The sequence below is a fragment of the Bombus affinis genome, chromosome 14 (genome assembly GCF_024516045.1).
Source record: "Bombus affinis isolate iyBomAffi1 chromosome 14, iyBomAffi1.2, whole genome shotgun sequence".
Lineage (NCBI taxonomy): Eukaryota > Metazoa > Arthropoda > Insecta > Hymenoptera > Apidae > Bombus > Bombus affinis.
In genome coordinates, this window is record NC_066357.1 from 2,707,994 (window position 1) to 2,735,723 (window position 27,730).

Consider the following 27,730-nt stretch of genomic DNA (forward strand, 5'->3'; position numbering starts at 1 on the left):
TGCTCGAGCAGTACGTCTCGCTACAGACCGACTGGAGGAGGTGATTGCAAAATTGATTGTCTCTTAGACATAACTAGTTGATGGTTAATCGTCATTTTTAGTTGCTGGTTGTCCTCTTTGGTCGTCATTTGTCACAGGGTCGACACTCATCGATAGATAGCTATTTTTAGTTAATCGGCGCGTCACGCGCAAGATACAACGATATTCGATCAACCACGGGGGTCAACAGTTTGAAAAATCAGCATCGTTTTCCTTAAATGTGTATGTGTTTTGTCTAACTCTGTAGAGTTCAATCTTCTTCGTGTACTAATTTACTAAAAGGCTGGAACATTCGTACTTTTTCCATTAATGAATACAAGTTCCTTTCTTATCAAACAATAATAGCAAACTTTTGAGCGGCAGTGTATTTAAAAGCAAGCAGTCGACCGAGAGCTTTGAAAACTTATACTTGCAAGTTCCAGCTCCATTAACTTCATTCCTCTGGTTCTTTTTTTAATTTTAGCACCGTTTATGTCAAGATGCAATTTGTAGAAGAATCCTCGAGCAACTTATTAATAAATTTAATATTAATTTCACCGAACAACTGGAAACAAATTTCCTTCAAATAAACAACGCTAGCCAGAATTTATAATCAAATCGAGACAGCTTTATCGGAAACGAAATGAACAGCAGAATAGTTAAAATATCAATAACATCCGATATATATGAACAAAGTTTCCACGCTGGAGTCTAGCGTAACAGTGCGGCTCGGAACGAGCATTACTCATTGTAGAAACGAATGTCGCATTCTGCGATACAAACGTTCCATAAATTATAACTTTATACCGCGTGTTTAAAACTCATTTGATCGTGATTGATTTTCAATTGGTCAGTTAGTTATTTATTTACCTTAATGGAAAGTGCTGCTTGCCTGATTATCGTAACAGTTCCTTCGGTTATGACTTGGATCAACTGTAAAGGAAATTTTACATCGATATATTAGAACGCTGTATCCAAAAGGTGAATTTCTTCTCATAAAATTATTATGCATCTTTCTCTAAGAACAGTTTGTACGTGTCGCGTATATAGAAAAATCGTCATCCTATCAAAACGTCTGGAAGAATCTTATCGTTTTTCCGCGAAAGATCTATTTCCAGAAATTTTCCAGTTACATTCGCGATAGATAAACAAAACGAACGAACGCCGTTTAAAATACCGCTAATAAGCTTAAAGCTTATTTGGAAAGTTCGTGGTGCAGGTTGTTTCGTTGAAATTTTGAAGGAGCACGGATTCCCTTATCGCGTTTGCGCTTGATTCAACGTATTCGTGTATGCATCCTGGTACGTGCAAAGCAATAAGCATCCAGGCAGCGTCGAAATTTGTCGCGACCTTAATGCGATTATGTTCGTCAGCGTTTCCACGTTCTACGCGTGCATAATGCGAGTCGAATTCGACGAGGGAATCGTGACACGATTCGACTGTTGCATGAAGGAAAAGGAAGCCTCTGTTAGTATTCTATAATCGGACTGTCTCTATACGTGTACGTTCACTATAGACCTTTTGTTGTTAAAATTATAGTCATTTAGCTGATTCTTCTTGATTCGTTCTTGGAAGCTTTATTTTTGTGATTTGATGATCTTTTAGCTTTTTAACATCTCTTATTCTTGTCTAATATTTTCTAATTTTTTTAATTATTAAACTCTTGCCAGGAATACTACAAAACAGACATTATTCATTTATTTGTTGATTAATAAGACATACGACTTTCTCATATAAAAATTACAATTTAAGGTAGATGTTGTAAACTGTCTTTGTTGTTGTAGATTTCTCAATAAATTCCTAGCAAAATAAACACCATATATCATTTTTTATTTTGTTAAATTCTTAATTAAAAATCCATACTGGATCGAAGATAAAGAAAATTCTAAATTTATTCGTCTTTTTAATTCTAATTACTTTCTAATTCTACGTTTAATGCGTGGTAATTCCAAACGCTTCGACTGAGAGTATATTTTGGAAGAAGTCGCTATTACGAGAAATCTTGTCTGAAATTAATAGCAGAATATTGAAATCTTTCTCGATCGTCGAATCCTTTTATCTCGTTTCTTCGACATTTCCAGTTGGCCCGTTTTAAATCACGAGATCAGAGGATCCCGATCTAAGGAAAAGAGAATATTTTTGAGAAAAATTCCCGTCGATTCTCTGACGGAAAGGCGTGACTCGTCACGGTCGATCGCCCGTCTGAATTCGTTCTACCATTCTCGCTAGAACGATAATTCGCGAGCCGGCTTCTTTTCCCCGCCTTGCTACGTAAGAACCGTCTTTCCTCTTTACGAGCTCGTGAGGCCCGCATCTTATCCACCCGTAGCTATTAGCCCGCGAGATTTCATAAAATGCACGCGGATCTCCGCCAGCTCGCGCGAAGAATAGCTGAATTCGTGGTAATTTACTGCCGTCTGTCGTCAGCCTGTGTGATCATGAAATAATACCTAAGAAAAGAAAAAAAGAACGTTCTGCGTTGACGAAAACTTTGGTCAAGCGGGGAAAAGAAGAAAATTCAACCAACATCGTACAATATTGTAAGTATAAACTAAGAAAATTGATAATCGAAAATGTCCTGATATAATCTACAAAAGAATGTAAATCAAAAGTGTAAAAAAATGTAACCACCAGACATAGTCGAACAAGAAGAATAACGGCGTAATAATGAAGCGTAAGAAGAAATTGATAAAAATTTCGATAGTAAAATAAGGTAAAAAAAAAGGTGCAACTTTCCTCGGAGGATTTCTTTGCAAGCGATAAATCCAAGCCATTTGGCATTTCATGGTGAACACGGTCACCGGATTGGACACGAAGTAACAGAGTGTCCGGTAGAAACGAACTCGATCGAGAAAAATAACGAGGTATCGTGGCGCTGCTCGTTCCCCGCTGCAATTAAATTAAAACCTATGCTAATGAGGATTGATTCCGATGTATTGCGACCGGTGCGCACGCACCAGCCAGGTGTTAATTGAGGCATAGATTCGCTGGTCAACCAGGACCGATCGATTGGCACGATTTAGGCGGGCCGTTTGTTCCGTTTGATTGTTTGAGTTGCCACACGCGTTTGTCGCCTCGATCCTGACTATATCGATGGAGAAAATTGGTTGAAAATTGAATCGATCGCTTGCGATCTGTCAGCTTGCGTTATTTCTCTCCTATTACAGCAGGTAACAAAACTTGGAACGTGAAATTGTATGATTACGACGCCACTATTTACGCGAATATTTCGTGCATTTTGTCATTGATTTCTATAAATATCGAGGGCATGGAATATTCTGAGATAAAAGATTTATATGCTGAAAAAATAACGATACGATTGTTAAAGAATAATCTTTGAGAGATAAAACAAATCAATTTTATTCGGCGATGCCTGTGATTAACCCTGTGCAGTGACTGTCATCAAGCTCACTTCTCAGACATATAACAAATTATTTTCCTACATCTCTTTCTAAATAATATAATTCCTCGGGAATAAAAAACGTGTATAACGAAAAATCCTCGAATATGGATTAAACATTTTTCAATTTTCGCAAGCTCAAATACGACTAGATAGATCTCAGGTAACGAAGTTAGATCTCAGCACACAGAATCTCCATAAAACTCTGCCCCTAAAATCGAATCTCTGAAACGTCAGAATTTGGACCAAAGAGCCCGCTGAATCGGCCCTTAGCAGTCGCAATGCTCGATTAAACCGTGGGATCTTTCGAATCCTCTCGGGAATGTCGCTGAAGCCGCGTTTAAACTGGTGGCTCGATGATTTCCCGCGGATTTCCGGAAATCAGCGTGCTGAGAAGAGCAAACAAACGCGATAAAGCTGGTCCTGGTCGACGAACAACGGAACACCGATGCGTAATGAAACGTTTTCATTGGCCGTTGTTAACCAGCGAACGGGAATTGTGTCTACCGTGATAAACAGAGGAAAAAGGGGAGGTTAAAAAATAGGTGAAAAGAGGGAAAAAATAACGACGAATTACGCAATGTGAGAATTATCACGGATGAACGATCGATAGTTAATTTTGGCAAATTTGGATTTGGATTTATTCGGAGGTGTGATAGTTTTAGTTTTACGTCTGATGAAATAAACAGATTGAATAATAGATCGATTAGAACCTTCTGATGGTTTGATTGTGAGGAATATGAATTATTGTTGGTAGCAAATATGGGATGAATTCTATGGAGAATTTATCGCCGGCTAGCAAACGGATGATTTAGTTCGTTCTGAATTTGAATGGAAATTGTGAAGTATACGTTTGATAATTTTATTACATACTTACTCGATAAATAATTATAAAGTTTAAGATTATGTAGAGAAAGATAAATAGTAATCGAATTAAAATTCTCTGTTCTAAAGAAATACGATACGTTTCGCAAAATATTTATTTAATCGGTACTTCTGCTAAATTCCATAATCGCATCAATTTCCAAATTCGAAAAAAATATTTTTCAACTATCTCCACGGAATATTTTCCCATTCATTCCTTGAATCGTCTGAGGATGATTCATTATAGGGCGTCTTATGCTCATCCAGTTATACTTCCTCTTTCACCCGTGGCACCGTACCACTTGCATCGTTACTCTGCCTTTAAATCGTTGCACTTTTCCCAGTTAATTAATGATCCTGTGGTAATTGATTATTCCGAAGGGACGAGGCGCGCCGTGGCCATACATTGTCAATGAATTTATCGCGGTTATGAGGGGAGGTTTTTACCCCGCGTTTCCAACTGGTATTGCGGCTATCGATACGGCCAGCCACAGTAGATCGTTCGATTAATCGAAACGTGCTATGGAATGTAAGACGTAAATATCGAATATCGAGGTTTGGATGTGAATGATTGCTTGGAATATTTTCAATGTTGTTGGAATAATTATTGACACGTAAAATTACAAATTCTGACTTGACTTTGTTACAGATTAATAGAAGTTCGATTGTTAATGGAATTAATTTTAAAAAGTAGTTCGCAAATAGCATATATAGAGCGCATTGTCTTTTTAATATTTCGTGTCCACGTATTAAGAATTAAATAATCCATTTGAAAGAGATGGGTAGTTAATTCGATTCTACTCTCCAAAACATTGCAGTTTCCAGTAACACGGCCATAAAAAAGACGTCGATCCGATACGATAGCTAAAAGGTACGTAGAAATTCTAAATAAATACGGTCACTCCGATAAACGGAAAAATTAATTAAAACGTCGTGGCCACGAACAAAGAGGAAATAAAACTCTGCCATCCGATTGCACGCAACAACGATTCTCGAATTCCTCCCACCGGAGTGTACGCCGAGATTTTTATCAGATACAAGGGGAATTGAATTAATATTCATTCGGACTAGGATAGTGAAATTTCCGTACGAAACGACTGTTTTGATAGGCAACAGAAAAGGGTGGGAGCAAAAGGCGAGAGACCGTACACGTTTCGCAACTTCCACCCTTGAGTACACTGAATGCCTCCATACTCCCTCGTTTACTCGTTCTTCTCGTCCTGCAACGATGCCCGTTACAGCAACGCTGGTATCGCGCGTTAGCACTTACCGGGTGACCTGGAAGTAATCCTCCAGCACGCCGTTGCTAGCCGCCCATCGTCAGATTTTTCGTAGTTTCTGTTAATGAAAAACCCTGGCTGCACGATCCTCTCGCGGAATTAAAAAACTTTCGGCGCGTTTTAAACGATTTTCACCCCGAGAGGGAGAAAGGGAGAATGTGTAAGAGAAAGGGAGGATCGTTGTTCGTGTTCCCTTCAATTCGTCGCTTTTACCGTGTATCCTACGATTTTGCATCGTCCACCAGAAACTTCGATAGCTTAAGCATACTAGAAATTTGCGTTTTAATCTTCACACAAGTGGTAGTTTTAATGTAGTAGGTAATAGCAGAAGACTGAAATTTTCTTGGAAGTTTCTGTGGCTTTATTTCTTCGACGTTGAAACAAGTTCAAGATTCTTTATATCGTAATAGTTGCTTAACGTAAAGTTACTATAAAGTGGGTATTATAATTTCTACTGGAAACTGTATTTAAAGAGAAATAAACAAAGACAGTGGAATAAACAGGAGAGACTTGAATGCATGGAAGATACACGTAGTAAATTAAAGAATGTATTTAAATGCTTAGCGTAAAGAACTTATATGTCCGTATTGAACGTGTTATATAAAACATTTTGAAATTTCATTGGTACACAATAACATAAGTAACGCATTCATAAAAGGTTTTGGTAAATGTTGGAATATTTTTGTGAACTGCTGTAAGTGTTAAGGGATTTGTCGTAAGGTGGCGTGTTCCACCCTATAGACGTGGACGCGATTCACTACGAAGACTCCCTAGATACCATAGAAATACCTCGGCGAGTACAGTTTCCGTCGCAGGAATGAGGAAATTCCGGATCCTTAACACGGCAGCAAACCGGCCTCGACACAAGTGCCAGAATTCTGAACGAACTACGCAACATGGGAACGACTAATTAGCGACGACGATGTAGATTATAGATCCTTCCTAGTTTCGATTTATTCCAGTCATCCTTGGATTCTCTTGCAATAATTTATTTAACGATATTATTAACAACAAAATTCTTCTATTTTACGCCGAATAGCCATGGTACTTCCAGCGAATAGAAATATCCATGTTAATTTCAAATAGAAGACTGATTTCTATTTTAATACCTAATTTTAATAATTATCGAAGAAACAAAATTCGCCAATAATATTAAATCGTACGAGAGGGCGTTGATGGAACAAAAGAAAGGAAACACGGTGACATTATTAAAATGGCAGTGTTCGATATAAAATTCACGAAAAATCAGAGGAAATATCTGCATCGATGCGTGGTGCTCGCGATTCTAGCAAGTCTTCTTATCGGATTCCTGCTGTTTTTCATGGGAGTGATTGCTTCGTTCGTGATTGCGACGAAACTGCGCGTCGACGACGAGAATCTCTTCGGGCTTGTGTTTAAAACCCTGACGTTATACGGTCTTTACGTGCTCGCTCATAATCTGGTGGGCGTGAAGCTGTGCTATAATTACTTCCACTATGCCGAAGGGTAATTGTAGTTGAGTTAATAAGATTTCACTTTTCCGTGCCTTCTGTATCGAGGAAACGTGTGACGTAATTAACGAAATGCTCTTTTTTTATTCCATATTCGTATATTATATTCAGAAGATTAATTGTTTTATGTAATCCTTGAGTTATTAATATAATGGATTATAGGGATTAATGAATAATTAGTGAATCAATGACACAATTAAAAATATAATTGATTGGTTTATAACGTTTGCGGTTAGGTTAGAAAATTTGTATCATTCGTAATCGTTACATTGGTAAACATTTTGTACGCAGTACATAAATAATCGTGATAGCAATCAACGTACATCACTCGAACTTACAATATTCAACGTGGAAACGCGCAATCACGAAGTGTACACGAAGAAGAAGATGACATCGCGGCTTAATTAACGACCCAGAACATCCACGCGATCAAAGGTACCGCGAGCGAAATTCCGCCTTTAATTTCTTCGGTTCTTGCGATAGCCTCGTGGAAAAGAAACGTTGTAAGAAAGATAAGTTCATTTTTCTGCAAATTGCTCACCCGTTGCACGTGTAACGGCTTCGAAAACGAATCACCAAAAAGTAACCTCTTTTCGAATTTTAATTTTATGATAAAATATTCCAGAAATATTAAAATGTAACGGTAAAGCAATTATTGTCATAACACAAATTTTCAAATTACGTTCTGTCGCTTTTTGTAATTTTAAGTCGACTCTGTCCATAACAAATTTACGTATTAATCGGTTGAACATGTTTGTGATGTGTGTGAAGGTTCGGAGAATTTTTCGATTTAATCGCGTATTTCAATTCTTCAAAGTGTCATCTCTTTAGCTTCGTAATTAATTAATTTGTAACTTTGTTCTCTGCCGCAATACGTTTTCATGTAGTTATTTGAACGTTTCATCGGTACGCGAATTAGTACAATTAGAAAAATCAGAAGACTGAAAAAGGGTGGAAGGTTAAATTTCGTGGTACAATACCAGCCAAATTGCGAATTAGCCGGATCGGAGCTGTGATTTCACGTAAATTAGTTAACGAGAACAACGACAGGATATTCTTGATATTTCCCTGCGGAAACCGCGCCGCGAACGGAAATTCACCGGATTGAAGCATTCATTAGGGATGTCGAGTGTGCGTGAATACAATCAATTGGTCCTTGTAATCGGATCTACGCGAACACAATGTGCGTCTCGGTTGCTATTATACAAAATCCGTGAGAGATGGAGACAAAAGTGCTAAAAAAATTGGAAACTTGGATTTTTCCCCGAAGAAAATAGGATGTACGTAAAATTATATGGTGAAAATCTGAACAAATTCATCTAAACAAATAACGTTAAACGTATATGATAGAGTATATATTTTTAGAAAGATGAAGGATTCTTTTACGCTATACCCGTCGAATAAAATTGACGGAAAATCTCAATGGCATATCGATCAACGAATTTATCGATTAAACTTCACAATCATCTAAGTCTAAGAAAAGGATCTAACCTGAACAACGACGATCGAAGAGAACATCCAGTTCATTCGACTTTTTATAGACGAGACGAAAAGAAACGATAGATGGGCAACGAAAAAGGGCTAGGAGGAAAAAGAGGGTGGCGAAAAGTGGATTCGAGCGTAACCTCGTTGGAGAACGACCGGAGAATTAACCCCTAGCGTGTTTTTCTTAATTTTCTTTCTCTCCGTCGACCGGCCGAGTACGAATTGGAAAACGGCCGCTTGCCGAAGGCCGATCGATTTGTCAGAATTTTCAAGTAATTCCACCGATACTCCGCCAAACTTCATTTGTTTTAATTACTATTTCGCTCGTTAATGTATCTCCGCGGTATCTAGTCGGTGGTTAGAATGATTTTCGCGCCTCCTTTCAATTCACACACGTACACACACATAGACGCACCCGTGTTTACATCAAAGTGTGAAAATTGGAAAACGAAATTAATCGCGACTGGTTCCTTGCTGAGTTAAAAATGAAACGGTTCTGGGCTGTCTTAAATAAAGATTATAAATTAAGCCATCCAGTTGGTGATAACGGATGATTCGTCTATTTCAGGCCAGGAATGAACCTGAGACTGTTCCTATGGACTCTGATAGGCTTGTTCGTGGTGCTTGTTGGCTGCTTCATGGCCAGCATCTGCTTCTCTACAGCGGACCTTTTGACGGTTCAACTTAGACAAACACTTCACGAGGGTGAGTTCCAGAGTTTAAAATAATATTGGGGGAGGGTAAATTGGGGAAAAATCGATTATGTCTATTTGGTTTGACTCTAACTGGAAAATTACTTTCTCCTGCTTATTTTTTATGGACATTGAGTTCTCCCGGTCTTATATCGCTTTGTCATCATTTCTAAATTTTTAATTTCTCGAGTAATTTTCTTTCTTCTCCGAACGATTAATCCCAAACAGATCTATAACATCTTCGAGCTTCGCGATTTCCCTAATTTCCAACCATTGGAACAATAAACGCTCGCAGGCGTAGCACGAAGCCAACGATAACTCCATTAACGAAAACGAAAGCAAGGCAAACGGTATTCGTCGGTGGCCGAGCCCGGATAACCCATTTTCCGAAAACAGAGAGACAAAGCGAAACCGAGGCAAACGCCAGAATCGTGAAATATTCATCGACGAACGATGTATGCGAGCGATATTCGCGGATCGGCAGGTGGCTGTGCGCGAATTCATTTTGTCCGCGTGATCGCCTCGTGAACGCCTATCCGTTGTCCCATCTTTTTCCCCCTTCCACGTTCCTCTCCCTTCTTCATTTTCCGCTAGGCCGTCGTTTTTTCGAATTTGAATATTTAACAAAGCAAACAGAAGAAAGAGAAAAATAGGGGAAAGATTGGATATATACGAGGCACGCGAGGCACGCTGGATCCAGCAGAGTATCGTCTCAATATGGCAGGCAGATGGTGGAAACGGTGTGCTTCCGCGAAATAGTATCCGACTATGTAATATGCAAATCGACGGTCGAACGCGACGCACACCGGCTGTCCCGTTCGAAATTACCGATGGAAATCTCGTTTGGTGTCTAGCTACTTAATGAATAGATACGTGACTCTGTGGATCCTCTTGCTCCGGGCCTCGAAATTCGAAACGTTTGCTCCCGATAAACTTGCAGGCTGATGCGTCGCGTTCCGCTGCGTGCTCTACGCAAATTTACCCTAATTAGCTGTAAATTGTGAGAGATATGGAGATCGCGATCGACTTAGTGCTTCTGGGTGAGTGCTGGTGAAGAATCGTTTATGGTGCAGGACATGTGTTGTATATTTTGTATCTCGTGAATTTACTGGTAATGACAGAGCTCAGAATAGTCCAAAAATTAATACTACTGAGAAATTATACAGAAAAAAAACAATGTACCAATGAAATGTTTCGTGTTAATCGAATTAACAGTTGTTTGGTCCACGATAAACATATATTTTACTTTGATTATCCGCGAATCGCGAAGATCTTCGATCTTTAGTATTTCTCTATCTTTCTTTGACGAAATAAATGTAGAATGAAGCATGACAAAGTTATAAAAAAACAGAATTGTAATAAAATAAAATTATCTATGGGGAATCTTCGTATTCGTTATTCTACACTTGCGTTAAAATGGAAAGATCCACGTGATTACATTGAAATCTCCTAAACCGCTAATGAAATCGCTATAAATTGTTCGATCTCGCGTGAACCTTCAATCACCAGTATTTAACTATAATCGACATTTGATTATTTCGATCATAGGTTTTTAATTAATAGGCCGAAGGTCTCGACCGCGAAATGAAAATGAAAATTTCAATTTTCCACGGATCCAACCGCTTCGACAAATTCCTTCGATAGGATATAAAATATCGGAAAGTCGTAGGCTAATGCAAAATATTCCAGGCTACCGGCCACCGTTCCATGGAATTTGTCGGCGCTTCCACAAAATACCGTCCCATCTCGTGTGAGAATAATCGAGATTCATATACGCCCGACGATTCTTCCATTCTTTTTCATACACCGTATGTCTCGTTCCCAGGAGTCATTTTATTGGTGACCCATGGGAGATTCAATCATCATGCATAGGTTAAATATTATTTGCGTCTCTCCTTTAATGTCATTTAATAATTATGATTTTTTCAAGATAATGCGAATGAATCGTGTTTGATCGTATTCTAAAGAATTAGTTCCTTCTAAAATTCATTAAAATTCATTGTCAAAATTCTCCGTATTCTGTGAAATAGGTATGAAAAGATACTTCACAGATGTGTCATGGAAGCGAAAAATAGACAGCATGCAGATTAACATGCAGTGTTGCGGAATAGATTCGTCCGACGATTGGCACAAGACATATTGGCTGCAACGGGAGTTTCTTATGCTGGACTCGCCGGATATCTTGAGGTAAGTAATTATCGGTTAATTATGTCAAGACAATCGAGGGTCGATAGCTCCTATCGATCGGATACACCATAAAATCTATATCCTATCCGCGTTTATCGACCATTATCTTCTCACCTACCCTCCACCATGGTTCATGGACAATGTGAGCTTTATCGTCTTACGATAGTCATGTTACTTCCAAGGAAGTGATCCTGCTTAACCCAAGTGTAACATCTTCCCAAGAAAGTAGTTTATCGAAATTTTATCGTGGCTGTTAAACTGTTATCATAAAAATTCATACAGTGTTATAATTATAATTAAAATTGTAACCGGAAATTGAATTTCTTTGGAAAGATACGAACTGCAATTTAATGCAAACTTAATGTCCGTACAAATCCATATTTTTATAGATGAAACAAAAAAAAAATGGAATTTTGCTTTCGTTATTTTATATATTTTCGATTATTTATTTCATACATATATCCTACTATATATTATTTGTTTGGTATGTTTAATATTTTTATTATTCTGTGTATTTTGCATACTGCGTGTTTAACGTTACAAAAACTTGTCTGAACATTCGTTAAAAACTGAGCGTGAACAGGTTACAATTTCATTGTTATCATTTTCATTTTCTTGGGAAAAGTTGAATTGATAAAAAGCGTACACCAATTGTCCCAAATACCCGTTTCAATTATATGATACGACACGGGAAGAGTTCCAGTCGCTGCACTGATAACAAAAGAATGTAAAGTAATTCATGATTCACCCCGTATAAAACTATGAATGGAACATGAACCCTAACCTGAATTGCAGGCAAACACAGGAGAATATTACTATTCTATGAATATAAAATAGAACACCAGAAATCACACGATCAAGCGCATTGAAATTCAACAAATCACGACACCCATCCCATCGCGTTGGTAACATTTTTTCCACGAGCATCCGTGCAATAATTACACGTAATACCCAGGCCATTTCTGTCCACCGACGGCGAGGAACAAATTTTCCAGGAACTTTAATGGAAACGCAGAAAGTATGCCAGGATTTTAATTACGACTATACGCGTTCCCACCGCGTAGAAACGAAATTTTAACGGGAGTAGTTGACCGAGAGGGGTGGTCCCGTCATACGATTTTAAAGCGGCCATCCACGATTCTGCAAAGCTGTTCATACTCGCTACATCGACGTCATTGTTTCCTAGAGGTTTCCATTTCTTAATGAAACTATACGTTGTGTTAAAAAAAACGTGTTCGTGGTCTTGATTATTAAATATACGCCTTATACTTATAGGTTGATGCACGTAGGATGTTTCTTTGGATTCAAACTTTAATCATTAATTAATGAGAATATCATCATACGTTTAATCAGCGTAATTCCTACGTGATTCGATGCACTCCACCAACTAGTTTACATGAACCTAATATATCGTCCACTTTTTCCTAACACCCTGTATATCGAAAGAAGGAAAAACACAAGGAAGGGCGTGAAGGAGATGAAACGTCGTGCTTCCAAGTTCCAAGGCTCGACGTTCTACGCCCTCCACGAGATGCTCCTAGAAAAGGATTTAAAACACTGCTGGCTCCTCGGCAAAGTGCCCTTCCATGGCCAGATTATTTCCACGCCGTGGAAAGGGCCTTTCACCTCAGGTCTGGCCCACCTAACTCACCCTCTAAGGGCTCCTCCGTGTGTGCTTTTACCGGCCACACGTTACGCCCATGCGAAAGCATTCTCCATCTGGATTTAGAAATGGTTTACGGCCGGTGAAATGTTGCACGTTAATGCTCCTCGATCGCTCAGATTCGTTTGTTTCTTTAGAAAGAAAGTTGTATGTAACATGGAGGAATTTTTAAGCGAGGTCGTGAATCGTTATATTCTTCGAACCAACCTAGATATCGATATGAGAATTTGTGAATATATTAAATAATTTTCGACTATCATTTCCGCGCTATTTATTTTATATCGTTAAAATTATATGTCTCGTGTTTGCCATATGATTACATCACATAGGAGGATGATTGGCGTGTCTGGCCATCGGAATATTAATATTGAATTGAGGTGGATAAGTAGTGATATGTGCTGAAGAAAAACTCGAGTATAGTTAACAATATATTTATTAAGAAATACTCTCGATGTACACTTTGATTGATGTAGACTTTGATTGTACGGATGTGTCATGTTTAGAGTGACTGGATGTTACCCTAGCGGTGACCCATGATAAGGCGTTTAGAATTAACTATCTTCTCGCATAGTGAGTCAAATTTACCCTGTGATAAGCGCATAGTTGTCCCCAAGCAGCGACTTCCAGAAACATCGATTTAGGCCGGTAGTTTCAAAAGAATGCGGCATATGTGATCATAGGCATATGTGATCAATTGTGGTGAAGATCGATCACCTTGTGGAATGACGAAGTACATAATTCATGATCATTATCACCGCTTAAATTGCACAATATCTGGCAATAATCTTCTTCGTTCGAATCAGCGTCCAACGAAGAATTAAAAATTAGAAATTTCCGCAAAAATCTTGCACTTTCTGTAATTATTCTACAGAGTTTTCCGATTGTAATAAATTTCTGATAGTTAGCAAACTATCTTTAGGATTTTTGGTACAGATACCGCGCGCTTGATACCTGGAATTGTTGAGGTTAACGAATTTTGCTGGCTGCGAGTAGAGAAGCGGAAGTAACGGATGCGAAACATTTGAATGAAACAATTCATGCAGTCGGGGCGAGTTCGCGTTGCTTAGAGTAGTTTCGCGGTAATTGCCTAATAGTTAGGTTTCTGTAGGCTGACGTATGTGTGCATTATGTGGTAGCGGTAATACGTTCGATAATAAAGGGTTAATAGCGCGTTCCGAATAGAAGCCTTTGTGTCGTGGCTGGTAATCGCAGATAGAACAGTGGGTTATCGATTTCTCGTTATGTTAATTGCAGAATTATACCTTCCACTAGGATCGAGCCCCGGGTCTCTCCTCGTCGCCGCAACTATTCCCCAAGCATCAACCACCCCCTTCTCCGCGTTGATCTCGTAAAATCCATTGAGATTATATCATATGCACGCGACAAAATGGCTGACGCCACGGGTTAATTCGATAAGGTGTAACGTGACATAACATCGTTTCAATTATGAGAGGCAGCATTTCGCTCGGTCGATTGCTCGAATGACCTAGATACCGGAATTTCAAAACAGTCGTTTCTTCGATTCTTTGTTAACGGTTTAACGTGATATAACATCGTTTTAATTATGAGAACTACCATTTTACTCGATCGATTATTCAAACGTCCTGAATACCTAAATTTTAAGGCAAGAGTTTCTTGAATTCCTTATCGTCGCTTTCGGCCTGTATAATTGGAACATCTTAAAACACCTAATCTAATTTGAAATCTGTTTTTCGCTATAGTTTTGCAACTAATACCGTGTTATCATTTTTTTTTCTTTAGTATTAAAAATCTATCTTTACCATCTGTCAGGTACATTTCAAAAATATCGATTATTATAACGATGGTAATGCTCTTTCTTTAAAAAATTCTGACAGTGATCCCAGATTTGCCAGCAATTTTTAAAAGATTCCTACATCCGATTATCTCTCGACGGAATCTATAATTCATGGAAGCAACTTTCCGAAATGATCTTTCTACAATTTCGCATCGCGAAATCCAAGCTCGCCTCTATCGATGTCTATGAACCGATTCAAGCCACAGATCGATGCCACCGCGTTTAATTACCCGAACGTAGCCACCGTATAGGACACGTGAAAGTCCTGTGGTCGATGGCCGCTTTTCGCACGAAAACTTGCCACGAAAAGCCACGGTCGAGATGGTGTCGCCGGTCCAGGAGGGTACGCGACACGGTTCGTAGCTCATTCTGTACTTCGCAGACATGTTCGCGTACAAGTTCGAATTAGCAAGTTCAACAACTTGCGGAATGCCAATCGGTGGCTCGTTTAATGTTCGCTATCGACGTTCCCCGATAATTTCCTACACCTGGCGTCCACCGATCCTGACTTTTTGCTATGACTGTGCAAGAAGTAATTGGAAAAAATTGAAGCGCTTGTCAGTACCTGCGAAGGTACGTGACAATTTCTTTTAATTTTTAACTCCCTTCTTAATCGCTCTACAACCATACATACGTAACAATTTTTTTTTTTATTTCCTAATTTTGATATTACTTTCATAATCGGGGACAAAAATATTCTCGCAAAAGAAAAACCTCAACTCAAAATCGCCACTTCCTTAAAACAAACTCAGTCCATTTGCGGCATAACCATCCTTCCCTTGTCCAGCTGTACCGACGTAGCAGCCAACATCTTGGAAACACGTTTCTACCAAAGTATAACGATTCTTCTGAACGACACCGTAGAGACCGGGATAAGAAGGAGGGCTAGAGAAGCAGAGCAACGTAAAAGAGAGAAAATGGATTGTACGTGAGGAGGCGATCCGACACGTAGGAATCTTGTTTCAGGTACGCGAAAGTGGATGGTCGCGTGACACCACCGGTGGTGCCGTGGAGTTGCTGCCGAATCAACGTAAAGGGTCCGTGCTATCACGATCCTCTTCAGCTGCCAAATTCGGAACAAAACTCCACTTACGACAGCCTAAACCCTCGGGGCTGTCTCGTCGCCATCAAGAGCGTGCTAAACGGAACGCTCTATTCCACCGTAGTCCTGATCGCGTTTCTGTTTGTGTTACAGGTAAATCAATAATAACGCGCTGACCGGCGCAAACAATTGCTTAGTCGAATCGGGATGGCTGGGATTAAGTGCGTTTCACGATGGGCCAAATTTGTTATCGAAATGATCGTTGGACAACGTCGAACCAACGTAGATTATTCTTTCCATTGTAATTTCTAGATACGTTTATGTCAAAGACTATATTTGATTTTCTACGCTGCGAGTCAAATATTGATCTATTTAAACAGAGGGAATTTCTAAAAATCTGCTGAAGAAAAATGGCCAAAGGGATTAAGTCGACGTAATTCGCGGATTTTCCAAAGCTCTTTTTTGACAGTTGATCGAATGAAAAATTACAAGCATAGATAGCAGCAATTTTATCGCCGCAGCTATTCGCGGATCTAGAATAAACAAGCGCGACAGTGGAGAGCTGGAAGCGAGTCGACGAGAGGCGGACTGAAATAGCGGTGGATTATCAGATTCGTTCGGAATTATTGATTGCCTGGACGCGATGATACCACGTGTCATCGAAGCCCGCAAACGCGTAATATTTTAAGGTGAAAGGCTGCTTTTCACGCCAAATTTCCATCGTTTCGTTGCTCTAGTAATTCAACCCTCGATCGTATTCATCCGACAAAAATATTCTATGAAATCTAACAAGACCATCTTAGACATTATACCTTCATTGACAAGATGTTATACTATGCGAAGAAAAGCTCGCGCGGCAAATTATCCTGATCCAAAAAAATTCTTTAAAATCTGATGTCCTACGACTAAGATAACGTAATAAGATAATGTGATAGAATAATCAACGTAAAAATTCGTGAATATTATACCTCCAATTGTTTTGCTAACTGGTCGCGAATACTTATACGGTTTAACTTATAATGTAACATATGAAATATAAGGAAACATAAATGTTTCCCTCATCTGACGGCCACTATCATCTGTTCCACGCTTCCGTGGTCACTGACCACTAAGCTTTCCAAGTTTTGTCTTGCTAGCTGTCCACGAATTTTCAGAATCATGAATAATATAACATATGAAATATAAGGAACATTAATGTTTCCCGCGACTGATGACCACTATCACCCCTTCCACTGCACATTACATTTAATCCGCACCTCATTATGTGTCCTCGCTCCGTTTTGTCTTTTATCGATCTCTCTCATCGCTTTGGAAATTATCTGCACCATATTACTTATTGTTAAAATATTGGTATCTTGCTGAACGTAAAATGGCGGGGTTTTCCTGTAACAATACCTATACTTTGTTATAAACACGATGGTCTTTTGCTGTTTTAATTATGTTTAATTATGTTCCAAAAATTTCGTTTTATTGGTCGGTTTACTTTCAGCTATCACAATATCGCTATTCCGGTGATGTAAGTTCTGAAATTCAATATTAGCTAATTTTATTATTAATCTGAAGTTAATGCTATAGATTTTAGGCAATCGTGCTGGTCGAGCTGATTATTAATATGAAAGCGTTTTAATACATAGTAAATAGGATTTGTACTGCTATATCAAACAGTCACTAAATTACGCCACTCACATCCTTGTTAAATAGACTGTATCAATAGAAATTGTCCATATTCTGGCAGATCTTTTTGTTGAAAACTTGCTTCAAGACAAAGTAAAATTGAAGCTCTTTTCTCAAATTCTTAAGTTCTATAACACATAGTCGTTATTATTTATATTATATATATTTTTACATTTATTCATTATATTTGTATTTTATTATATTTGTTATATCGATACATGTATAAAATTAATTACGAACAACATTGCAAGTATAAAGAAAAATTTGCAACATAAGGAAAGGCTTGACAAGCCGAACAAATTTTATAGTACAAATACATACAACTAACGTACGGAAATTCCTTTTCAGATTTCGTTGAGCGTATTGTCGAGGTTCGACTTCACTGCCGCGAGGAACGCGGTGGCGCTTGGAGATCGGTGGGCAGCTTCACCGGGTTGGCTCTATGGCCGTCTGGATTTTGGCTTAGCCAGCGGACCTAATCTCTGCCAGATCGATCGGGTTAGTGGACCGGCTGAATTGAATCAATCGATTCCCCGGATGAGCCATCAGCGAGTCGCTCGACGAACGATGCTGTTCGTAAATGTGCGAAAGATCGGTGTCAATCGAATAAACGTGGAAAATTTTGAACGATGAGGTTTTAGATCGTTTGAGAAAAATGAAATAATTTAATTCGAACAATATTTGTCTAGCTCGTGGCTATAATAAGTACTTTACATCAAGTACCATCTAAAAATTGACACGTTTCTCTCATAATTAAACAGCAACCGATAAAAATCAAACTTTCCTTCAACCACTTTAAGCGTGTACCAAAATTTCAACAAGTCCCCAAAATTCAATTAACAAATCAGAAAAAACTGTCCTCACTGCATTTAACGTTTCGACTACTCGTTCGTACATTTGTAATGTTTCTCTCAGACAGTTTCATCCGAGTACGCTCGTTGCTGTCTCATTTTTCGCCGGAGAGTTGCTAATTCTCAAACCCTACATGTGTAGACCGAGCAACTTGCTGCCAGCTGAAAAGAGTTAAAGGGAAGCTACAGTAACTTTCTAACTTGGCTAGAAATATCCACGGAATGAAGTTTGCGCCTCTGCATCTATGTATATGCAACTGTATGTGTTGTCGGTGGAACACTTTGCTCAAGCGGCGCCGCTCCGGCTTTATTTGTTTAATTTTCTAATTTCTCCGAGTTAGAATGGAAGCGCACGCGCGCCACTGAAAGAAACGGAGACCCGCGTCGGACTTTCATTAGAAAGGCGACCACGTGATGAAGGAAAGTTTAAAAACTTTGTAGCTACGAGTGTTGGCTGAAATTTTATCTCTTGACGTTTCTTACTTATATCACGCAGACACCGCGTGAACGTTGCTATTTTATTAATCAATGGGTAGGTGGATTATGGAGAAACGCGTGCAACGGGTAAATCGCGCGAAATTAACAATTCGGGTAGAAAAATTATAATCTTATTAGTAAGGCTAGTTATACAGATTAACCGAGACTTATTTATCAAAAATTCTTCCAGTCTTCGTTTCTTATCTACTGTTCTTTTTATTTATGGAAACCAAAACTTTCTTCCAACTGTCCAAATTGATTCTAATTATTCTTCCCCCTAATTCAACGATTCCATTTTCAATCTCCCCATAGAAAAACAGCGGCCGAGGCGATACGATGATCGATCTACGTCCGCTTGTATATTCCAGCGATACGGACTGAGACCTCTGGAAGCCGAAACAAGCCAGAAAATAAAACCAATGCCGTCGAAGAAGAATCATATTTCCACGTCAGACACTTCCTTCACAAGCCCAACAAAAATTCCCCCACCTTTCAACGCAAATATATAATACGGTTCCGTGTAAGCATCGATCAAGTTTAACTTCAATCGTAGAGATCTATAAGAATCGAGGAACGTTTCTCGAAGCTTTTATCGAAATGAAAAGCCATCGCCGGAAGACAGGCGCGTTTAACGAAGCAACGCGCGCGTCCTCCGCGGGGATTAATCGATCATCGATTACGATACACTCTCGAAACGGCCTCTGAGGAACAAACAAGGTTCGTTTAGAACGAGAAAGACGATAAAGACGCAGACCAGAGCAATGGGCGATAAGATAAGAGTTCGTAGAGTTTCTTTCTCGCAGAAGTACGTCGCCAAGATTCGACGATAGCTTTCACTATGATTACTGGGAATCGGTTAATCGAGTCGCGCCACTAAACCGCTCGTTTTCCCCGTCGTATCGAGTCGAACGATCGATGGGTCTGAACAAAAGAAAGGAACGGATGCAGGAGAGATGGTACGGAAGCTTCGAAAATCTCGACCGGGGACCGCGACGATGATAAAAAGCCGCGTTCACTGAGTCGATCGTGTTCCTCCCCCGACGAATCGAGATATTCGATGCGATAGATAAAGGAATCGGAGAAACTGAAGAACAGATGTAATTACTAGAGTACAATCGTTGTATACCGATGGTTAAATGGAATAAAGCTTACATTGCTCCGTTTCTTTTTCTTCTTCTTTTTTTTTTTTTTTTTTTTACGTAAAAGAATATCGTATCGATGGATGATAAAACACGATAGTAAAGATTTTATAATCCTTTGTTATATGAAAGAATATTTTCCTAATGACTGATAAAGTAAGATCTGAATAGAAAATTTAGAAACTGTCAAATCAATCTGTAAGTTCAGGTATAATAAAACATCAAAGAAATACAGAGGTTCCTTCCGATATACGATGGTGAAATAATTTGAAACTAATTAATTGACAAAAGTTGAATCAATAATACCATAATATCTGTCAGCGACAAAAATAATCGAGAAAGATATGAAACGCTAAAAAGCGTGGAGAAATGGCCAAAATTCCGTCGGAAACAAGCGAAACAGTTCGACTGGAGCGTTTGCTAAAGAAAATTCGAGGATCTAGCTTTTTGTTCCTCGAAGCTGACAGCAGAGGGGGGGGGTGAAGAAAAACCTCACTCCACCCTCATCACGTTTAGAGAAAGCTCGAGATTCGTGGTTCTCGTGGAGGAATCGGGAAGTCCCGAGGCGGGAGAAGGGACCGACTAGCGGAAAAAAGCATAATTGCGTGCTCGTTCCGATGACGCGGACTCGATTTAAACTGCTAGCCGCGTAGCTCGCAAGAAGCAACGAAAACTAACAGGGATCAAGAACGGTAGAATCTCTGGGGGATTCTCGCGAACACGCCTTGTTTCGCGCAGCGGTTTCGCGCGTACAAACTGACGAGGGTGCGGTTCTTTCGTTGCAGCTTACAGCTGTGTTCCGTCGCTCGTGTCAAGCGAATCGAGGCTTTCTTGCGCGTAAAACGAACGATCGATAAACTTCGTACAGATTAATCAAGCTACAGTAGCTCAAGAAAATATTGGAATACTTTTAGAAAGCAGAAGATTTGGAACAAATTTAAAAATACGTAGATATTACAAGATATTCATTGCAAGCGTATATTTAGTAAACAAGCTAGTGTAACGAGTGTTAAATATGTTAACCAATATATTATTGTTATGGCCGAGCTTATTCTACTTTATTTTATTATTATTTTGTTCTTTTATTCAGACGTAGGGGTTAAATCGCAATTCAGAATTTGAGAATATTGCTGTGAAAGGTTTTCTGGATTCAAAGGTTCGCAACCTAGTTTGATACTCTCTATTTTACAAGGCATAAACAAAATTTGAATAACTCATTACACCAGCTTGCTGCTCCATCATTTTCATCCGCGACGACTCGGGACAAACATCAATATTCATGATTCTATCAGGGCAGCTTCAATCTTGACTCGAAGGCTCTTTTGAATCATCACATTCTTTGACCAAAAATAAAAGGTAAAAAGCATATTTAACCGATTTCTCTTACCTACTGAAACTTAAAACTTCATTTCTATGCGACACACTTGCCTGAATATTTGTAAATTTTCCACAAAAACGGTGTATTTACCCTTTAAAAGAAGTACGACCGTATTTTGCACGTCTATCATTGAACGTATTTGGAGTTTGTCCCTGTACAGTTTGCAAACCAGTAAATTTGCACAAGTGATACTTATGAATAGGAACATCAGTGGGAATATTAAAACGCTGAGTATATGACATATTATACTTAGAATAGGAAGAAAATATTGGATAAAGATGAAAGAAGAGAAGAAATTGGTGAAAAGGAAGCAAAAAGGATCTTTCTTCCGTTTCTAGAGGCAGGAACTTGCTCTGGCTGGAGGTAGGCGGACCGCTTTTCCTGCCTCGTTCGTCCTTGTCGAATTTAATAATGGCAAATTTACAGGGTGCGACGGGTTTTTTCGCGAGTTGGTGCAATTTCTCGCGACAGTGGTAACGAAGTTCTTACGATCCGCACGTTTCCCTCGTATCGCAGTAAAGCAACCAGTTTTACGCGACGTCCAACGTATTAATGTTAACGGAGCAAGCGCATGCCACTACCCTGTCCGGAAGTCGTGCAGAAAGTCGTTATGGTGCCAAAATCTCGCCATTATTTTTCGAGAACACTTGAAAATACATCGTCTGTAATTTAGGTTCCATTTTTCTTTAGTAAAAGTTGAATATTATACAAAACATTAATTATGCGTATGTTCTTTATGCGTTCACTTAGAAAAAGCTTACTATTTAAAATTCGAATAATTTAAACACCTGTTTCAAAATTTCTAGTAAAAGTTTAAAAATATAAAAGATCCATATTCCGATATAAAATTTCTCGAACTTGAAATTTCCTTGGACACCGATTTTGGAATTGCACGATACTTTCGGTATATATAACATTTGTATATTTTATTATTAAATAAACTCGGTGGTATTTTATAATATTTGTAACTATAGTTAACACCGTAAGAGACAGTGCTGTAATCTATGTGACGTCGATCTTTTTGAGGAACATTTAGTATATAAGAGGAAGCCTCGAGAAACCTGGATTCAGTGTTTGACCGACTCAGAAACACTTCACTCGTTCTTCAGACGCTCTCTCTTCGATCCTGCTATTCTCGTCTCTTGTCTGCTCTCGTGTCTGGTGATTTCTTTCCACGTATTCCTTATGTAGGAATTTTGTCTGTTTACATTAAACAAAATCTCTGTTTTATTCTGTTCTAGAGGATTTTCATATCCAATCTTCCTGTTTTCTATTTTGCACAGAATATTCATACTATATAATTTCCATCTCCCATTTTATATAAAATTCTCTTTTTCTCTCTCCCTCTCTTCCTCTCTCTCTCATTTTTCTTAGAATTTTTACAAAGCATCTCTATTCTCTATTTTACATGGAATTTCCATACACAACCATCGTGTTTTACTTTATCATGAATTTTTATACTGCACTCTCATTTTTTACATTACGTAAAGTCTTTATACGACATTTTCATATTTTTCCTACATTACTTCAACTAATTACAATTAATCCTATTATATTACGTTCTTTCTGTCATCACCAAAATAACAATAAGTGCCATTTTATAAATCAGCGAAGAATAAAAACTTGTTCGTTACTAAATAGACGAACCGTTAATAATGTCCTGCTTCAGAACAATTTCCTGAAAAATTCCAATTTAATTCCTAATGAAATTACACGTCGCCAAAAAGTGGGCAACAGTTCCAACCCTTTCGAACCGTGACGCGCATAGGATCAAACAATTCACTTGCTTGTCAACAGAACGGTAGATTCTGCGTGAAATTCACAATGTTAGCACGCAGGTTACATCCTGGACGTTCGTGTACTTCGCGAACCGTCATCAGGATTCACGGCCAGAGACCTGTATACACCAAACTGGTCGACGATTTTCGGAAAATCGAACGTACTCGTCGGAGGAACGAGTTCGAGCAGACCGTACGTGTACCGGTTATTCCGGTGGTCATTGTTTCCGTTGAATTCGATCAACGGGCACGATCGAGAAAACAGTTAGTCCCATTCCCATGGTCAGCGAACCGATTCGAGAGAGTGCAAGCTGCACGAGACAGCGGAAGCACTCGAGGAAATCCCTCGATGCCGGGTCCTGTCCGGCAATCGATTGCCGAAGAAAAGCGTTCCAGGAGAGAACGATGCACGCCTGTCGACAAACAACCGCGGACCTCCACGATCAACCTGGTCTTCCCACTCTTTCGCCCTCTGCCACTCGCTAAATTGAAATTCGATTCCACCGCGGAAAGAGACCAGTTCCGTGTCCCGCAGGATTCTCTCCGAGCGTGATACGCCGTGACAAAGATACTCTAAAGCGACTGTGTTGAGATGAGCCGTGAAAGAATGGAGGTGATTGTACAGTAGTTGGAATTGTAATCGATAGGCGATAGTTGTAATCTTGGAAAAATTAAAGGTGAAAGACTTGATTTTAGAAAAATCTAGGAGATTAATTATTATTTTTTAATTTATCTTTTATCTATTTATATTATATATATTTATATGTATATATTAGCTGAATTTATTATTTGTATACCAAGGACGATAATAAAATTGGCGATAATAAAATTTATTACGATCTACGTTTGATTTGTAGATTGAAGTTGCATTAAATGAAGGACCTAACAAAACGAGTAAATATAAAAACTGCATGTTAATCCGCGGCGGAATCGGCTCATTAAATCTTCCACCGTTTCATTTCCCGCTTGTAAATATTTCAGCAAGCGGTATAGCTTCAACCATCCGAATTTAATAAGCATCTCGCTTTTAAACGCAACAATATTTCAGTGTTTCAGTTAATCACTAAACTTAATTTATACAACCATCCCTCCAGCATTTCGTTATCCGTAACCAACCCGGTTTCCGGTCAACGAAGCGTACTTTTAACTCTGATACGAGAACCATTGATACACTCTACGTATTTATGCAAAATTATACTGTGAAGAACATAAAAATAAATCTTCGATTTAGTGTTATATTTACTAAATTACGACACCGTTCAGAGGTCTTCAAAACTACTCTTTTATCGAGATTGAAGATATTTATGAAGATTCATATTTTTACAACTAAAGATGTTCTACATAAACGTTCCACGTCAGATCTTTTTATTTAAATTACTTTAAATCTATGCAGTTTCGAGGCAAAATATAATAATAACCACCCTAAGATTTTTCAAAAAGGGTGTGCATTCACTGTAACTTCAATCTAGACGAAAAGCTTGATACTTCCTATGACACGGTAATCCTAGAACAGGATTTTCTCATCCTCTCGTCTTTCTCTCTTTCCCTTTGAACCATCCTGAGGGAAGCCGGCAAGGAACATTAAAGCTGTTTTCACATTGTCGTTCGTGGAGGAACTCTCCGCCCGAGTACTTGCCATGGTAATCAACTGGAAGCCACTGGCTGGGTCCATTCCAGATTGCCCCTCGTTCAATTAGCATACATACGATGGCTACGCTCGCTTTCGGTCGCCCACCGGCCCTTTGACCTATTTTCTTCTGAAACAGAAGTATCCCCCGCGCGTTAATTGATTTGACGTGTGTTCTTCTTCCTGTTCTTCGTGCAACGCGTTGTGTGTTTGGATTAATTTGGATTAAGCTTCTGAACCAACTTCGTTGGTTCAATCCGAAGTTCCGAGTATCTTAAAACCTGAACACTTTCGACTATTTTAAAAATTCGTTCAACTTCTTCGTTGAATTGATAGACAGTGATATTTGCAAATGATTCGCAAGTTATATCGATTAGCTAGATACACATAATATAATCATCTATAAAAATCTTCGTACACTTCATAAAAAGACAATTTTCATTTAAGAAAATAACGACAAGGAAGAAAGGTAGATTATTTGAAATCCCTAAAAATATATGCATATGATACATATAGAAAGATCTACGCAGTTTTCACTTTAGTAGTACACTTCTACTTTTAAAGACAGTCTTTCAGAATGTTTCTTGATACACGTCAAAGTGTCTGTATAAAAAGACACATTAATACAAGAATCGCAATTTTCTAAGTGTCCATTTCGACGAACTTCGTCTGCGTATTCGCCAGAAGCTCGTGCTTTTGTCAGACGAAATATAGCAAACTGTTCCGTCATTCCTAGTCGAAGTTTTCATACTTTCACGAGCCATTGGGACCATTCGTTGGTTCTTCTGGAATTTCAAAAAGTTTCGCTGACTACCATGGTAAAACAACAGTCAGAAACAAAGAAGAGACGTCTGTCGATGGCTTTTAGCGAACGTCTGGTTAACTGAACTATCGGAGTTACATAGTAATTTCCATTTGCCATTGTTACCAAGCGAATAAGATTTTTAGTGATTCAACGTTTATCGTTTGTATACGAAGTGTGGCATGCAAAAGTAAGACAAAAATGTAGAATATAATTCTTTCATTCGATGTCCCGTTTCGGAGAATATTAGGTTTGAAAAGTTATTTCACCAACTTGGTTAGTTCCAGATTGGAGACAAGTGGATAATCGACAGGAGATTATTTTATAGACGAAAATAAGTAAAAAATGGAATTGAACTTTTTTCGTTTGAAGCTTCGTTCTAGTGAAAATCGAGTTCGTATTTGACGAATGTTCAAACTGGATTTTGTCGAAAATACGAAAAATTCGTATTCTATATTTTTAACTTATTTTCGTAGAATAATCTTTTGCCAATTATTCGTTCGTATCTCGTTAAAAGTCCATAAATTCCAAATTCATATGCGTTTGATAAACATTCGAACTTGATTTTCTCGGAAAAGCGATTCAAAATTTAAAAAAAAGGTCTTCGTGTTTCGTACGCAGAATGACTTTTACACGAGCACTTTACTCTGTAACACTTCGAGAAGTACAATACGCGGTTGAACGCGACTTTAAAATTAAAAAAGAAGAGGCGATACAAAATATATCGATATGACAATCTCATTATACAGATTTCCTGTAAAGTACGGTTTGCCTCGGCGGAAATTCGCTAATCGTTTTAAATAGCCCATTATTGATAATTTGGATTCGATGCTGCCCCCAATAATTCCACGATATGCGTTTAACATTTTAAATCGCTGCGTTACAACACACTTCGCGTCACTGATAAATTCCCTCGAATGCCCCATTCGATTGTTTCACAAACCCCCGGTGTTTATCCCATCGCGACCATAGAACATCCTCTTGCGACAAAAACGAGAGATTGCGAATGAAAACAAAATGACCTCATACGTGTACGTATATCTTCGAATTAACTTGGAAAGCCTACGTAAATTATTTCACGATTTTTATTGTATTTATTCGTTCGTAATTTGCCCTTAATATGATTTCAGCAATATGTAATTTTCCGGATTAAATTCTAAAATGTTACAAACTCTTCGCTGAAGTGAAATCTCACACTTGTTTCTCTTTGTGCATTTGAAACTGAAATTAAAAGTAAAGTGTGTAATTTACAGATGATTTAATTGATATAACTCGTCCATATGCCTGTACGTGTATACGTATATCTCAAATGTAGTTTAACCTGTTCTTATTTATGATGAATAACAGTGGAAACGTTGACAGAAGATTGTAAGGCACGAACGATCTTTATAGGGCAATAGACAACTAGTAGGAGGCGTGTATTCGCCCAACCCGATTAAGTTTCATCGGATCTGTGTACCTGTGTCGTATTTCATAACTCGTTGCCCGTACACAGTTCTCGTTCCTTTAATTTCCGCCTTCCTGCTTGGCCCCGGTACGATATATTCGCAGTTACCTCGCACCACAGCAAATTCATCTGGCGGCAATTACGAAACGATCTCTAGCAACCGATAAACCTTCCGCTGCAAGCCGAGCCTTGCATGCGTTCGGCTTAATGTAATTGAATCACGAATGAGACGATCATAGAATAAAATAAAAGAAAAGTCGAGGAACAAGTAATATCACGTTTATTGTGCAGACCACGTTCGACCGATCGAGCATCGTGAAACATTAAGGAGGACAAGCTTAAAATTTCTCCGACCATTTTGCAAAGTAGTCGTTCTAACCACTTGTGTTTCGTATGTGTACAAAAATTAAACATTTTTTTAGCTTTGTTATTTCAAGGTCCTGTTGCTACACACACAAATGTACAGTTTTCTTTTTTTTTTTTTTTTTTTTTTTTTTTTTTGACACTTTGGAAGCTCGTACAGAAAACTAGTCACGATTTTCCAGGATTCTCTTTCAGTATCGTCGGCCAAGAGCCAACCACAGGGAGGAAGGAATGGTTTCCGTTTCCTCGGTTCATTG

At 38.7% G+C, this 27,730-nt stretch overlaps 1 protein-coding gene across 10 annotated transcripts in view; it reads left to right on the plus strand.

The window, feature by feature from the left end:
• Positions 1-27,730, plus strand: part of LOC126924248 (peripherin-2-like) — a 350,059-nt gene that overhangs the window by 311,012 nt on the left and 11,317 nt on the right. For 6 of the 10 annotated variants that reach the window (XM_050738531.1, XM_050738532.1, XM_050738525.1 and 3 more), the window contains 4 exons: positions 9,106-9,242; positions 11,260-11,416; positions 15,862-16,090; positions 17,960-19,142. In XM_050738531.1, the coding sequence (XP_050594488.1) occupies positions 9,113-9,242; positions 11,260-11,416; positions 15,862-16,090; positions 17,960-18,244 (801 nt within the window). In that variant the 5' untranslated portion in view covers positions 9,106-9,112 and the 3' untranslated portion in view covers positions 18,245-19,142. Of the gene's footprint in view, positions 1-9,105; positions 9,243-11,259; positions 11,417-15,861; positions 16,091-17,959; positions 19,143-19,251; positions 22,137-27,730 lie in introns of those variants that run through there. The other 4 variants (XR_007713458.1, XM_050738526.1, XM_050738533.1 and 1 more) reach the window with 2 other exon arrangements.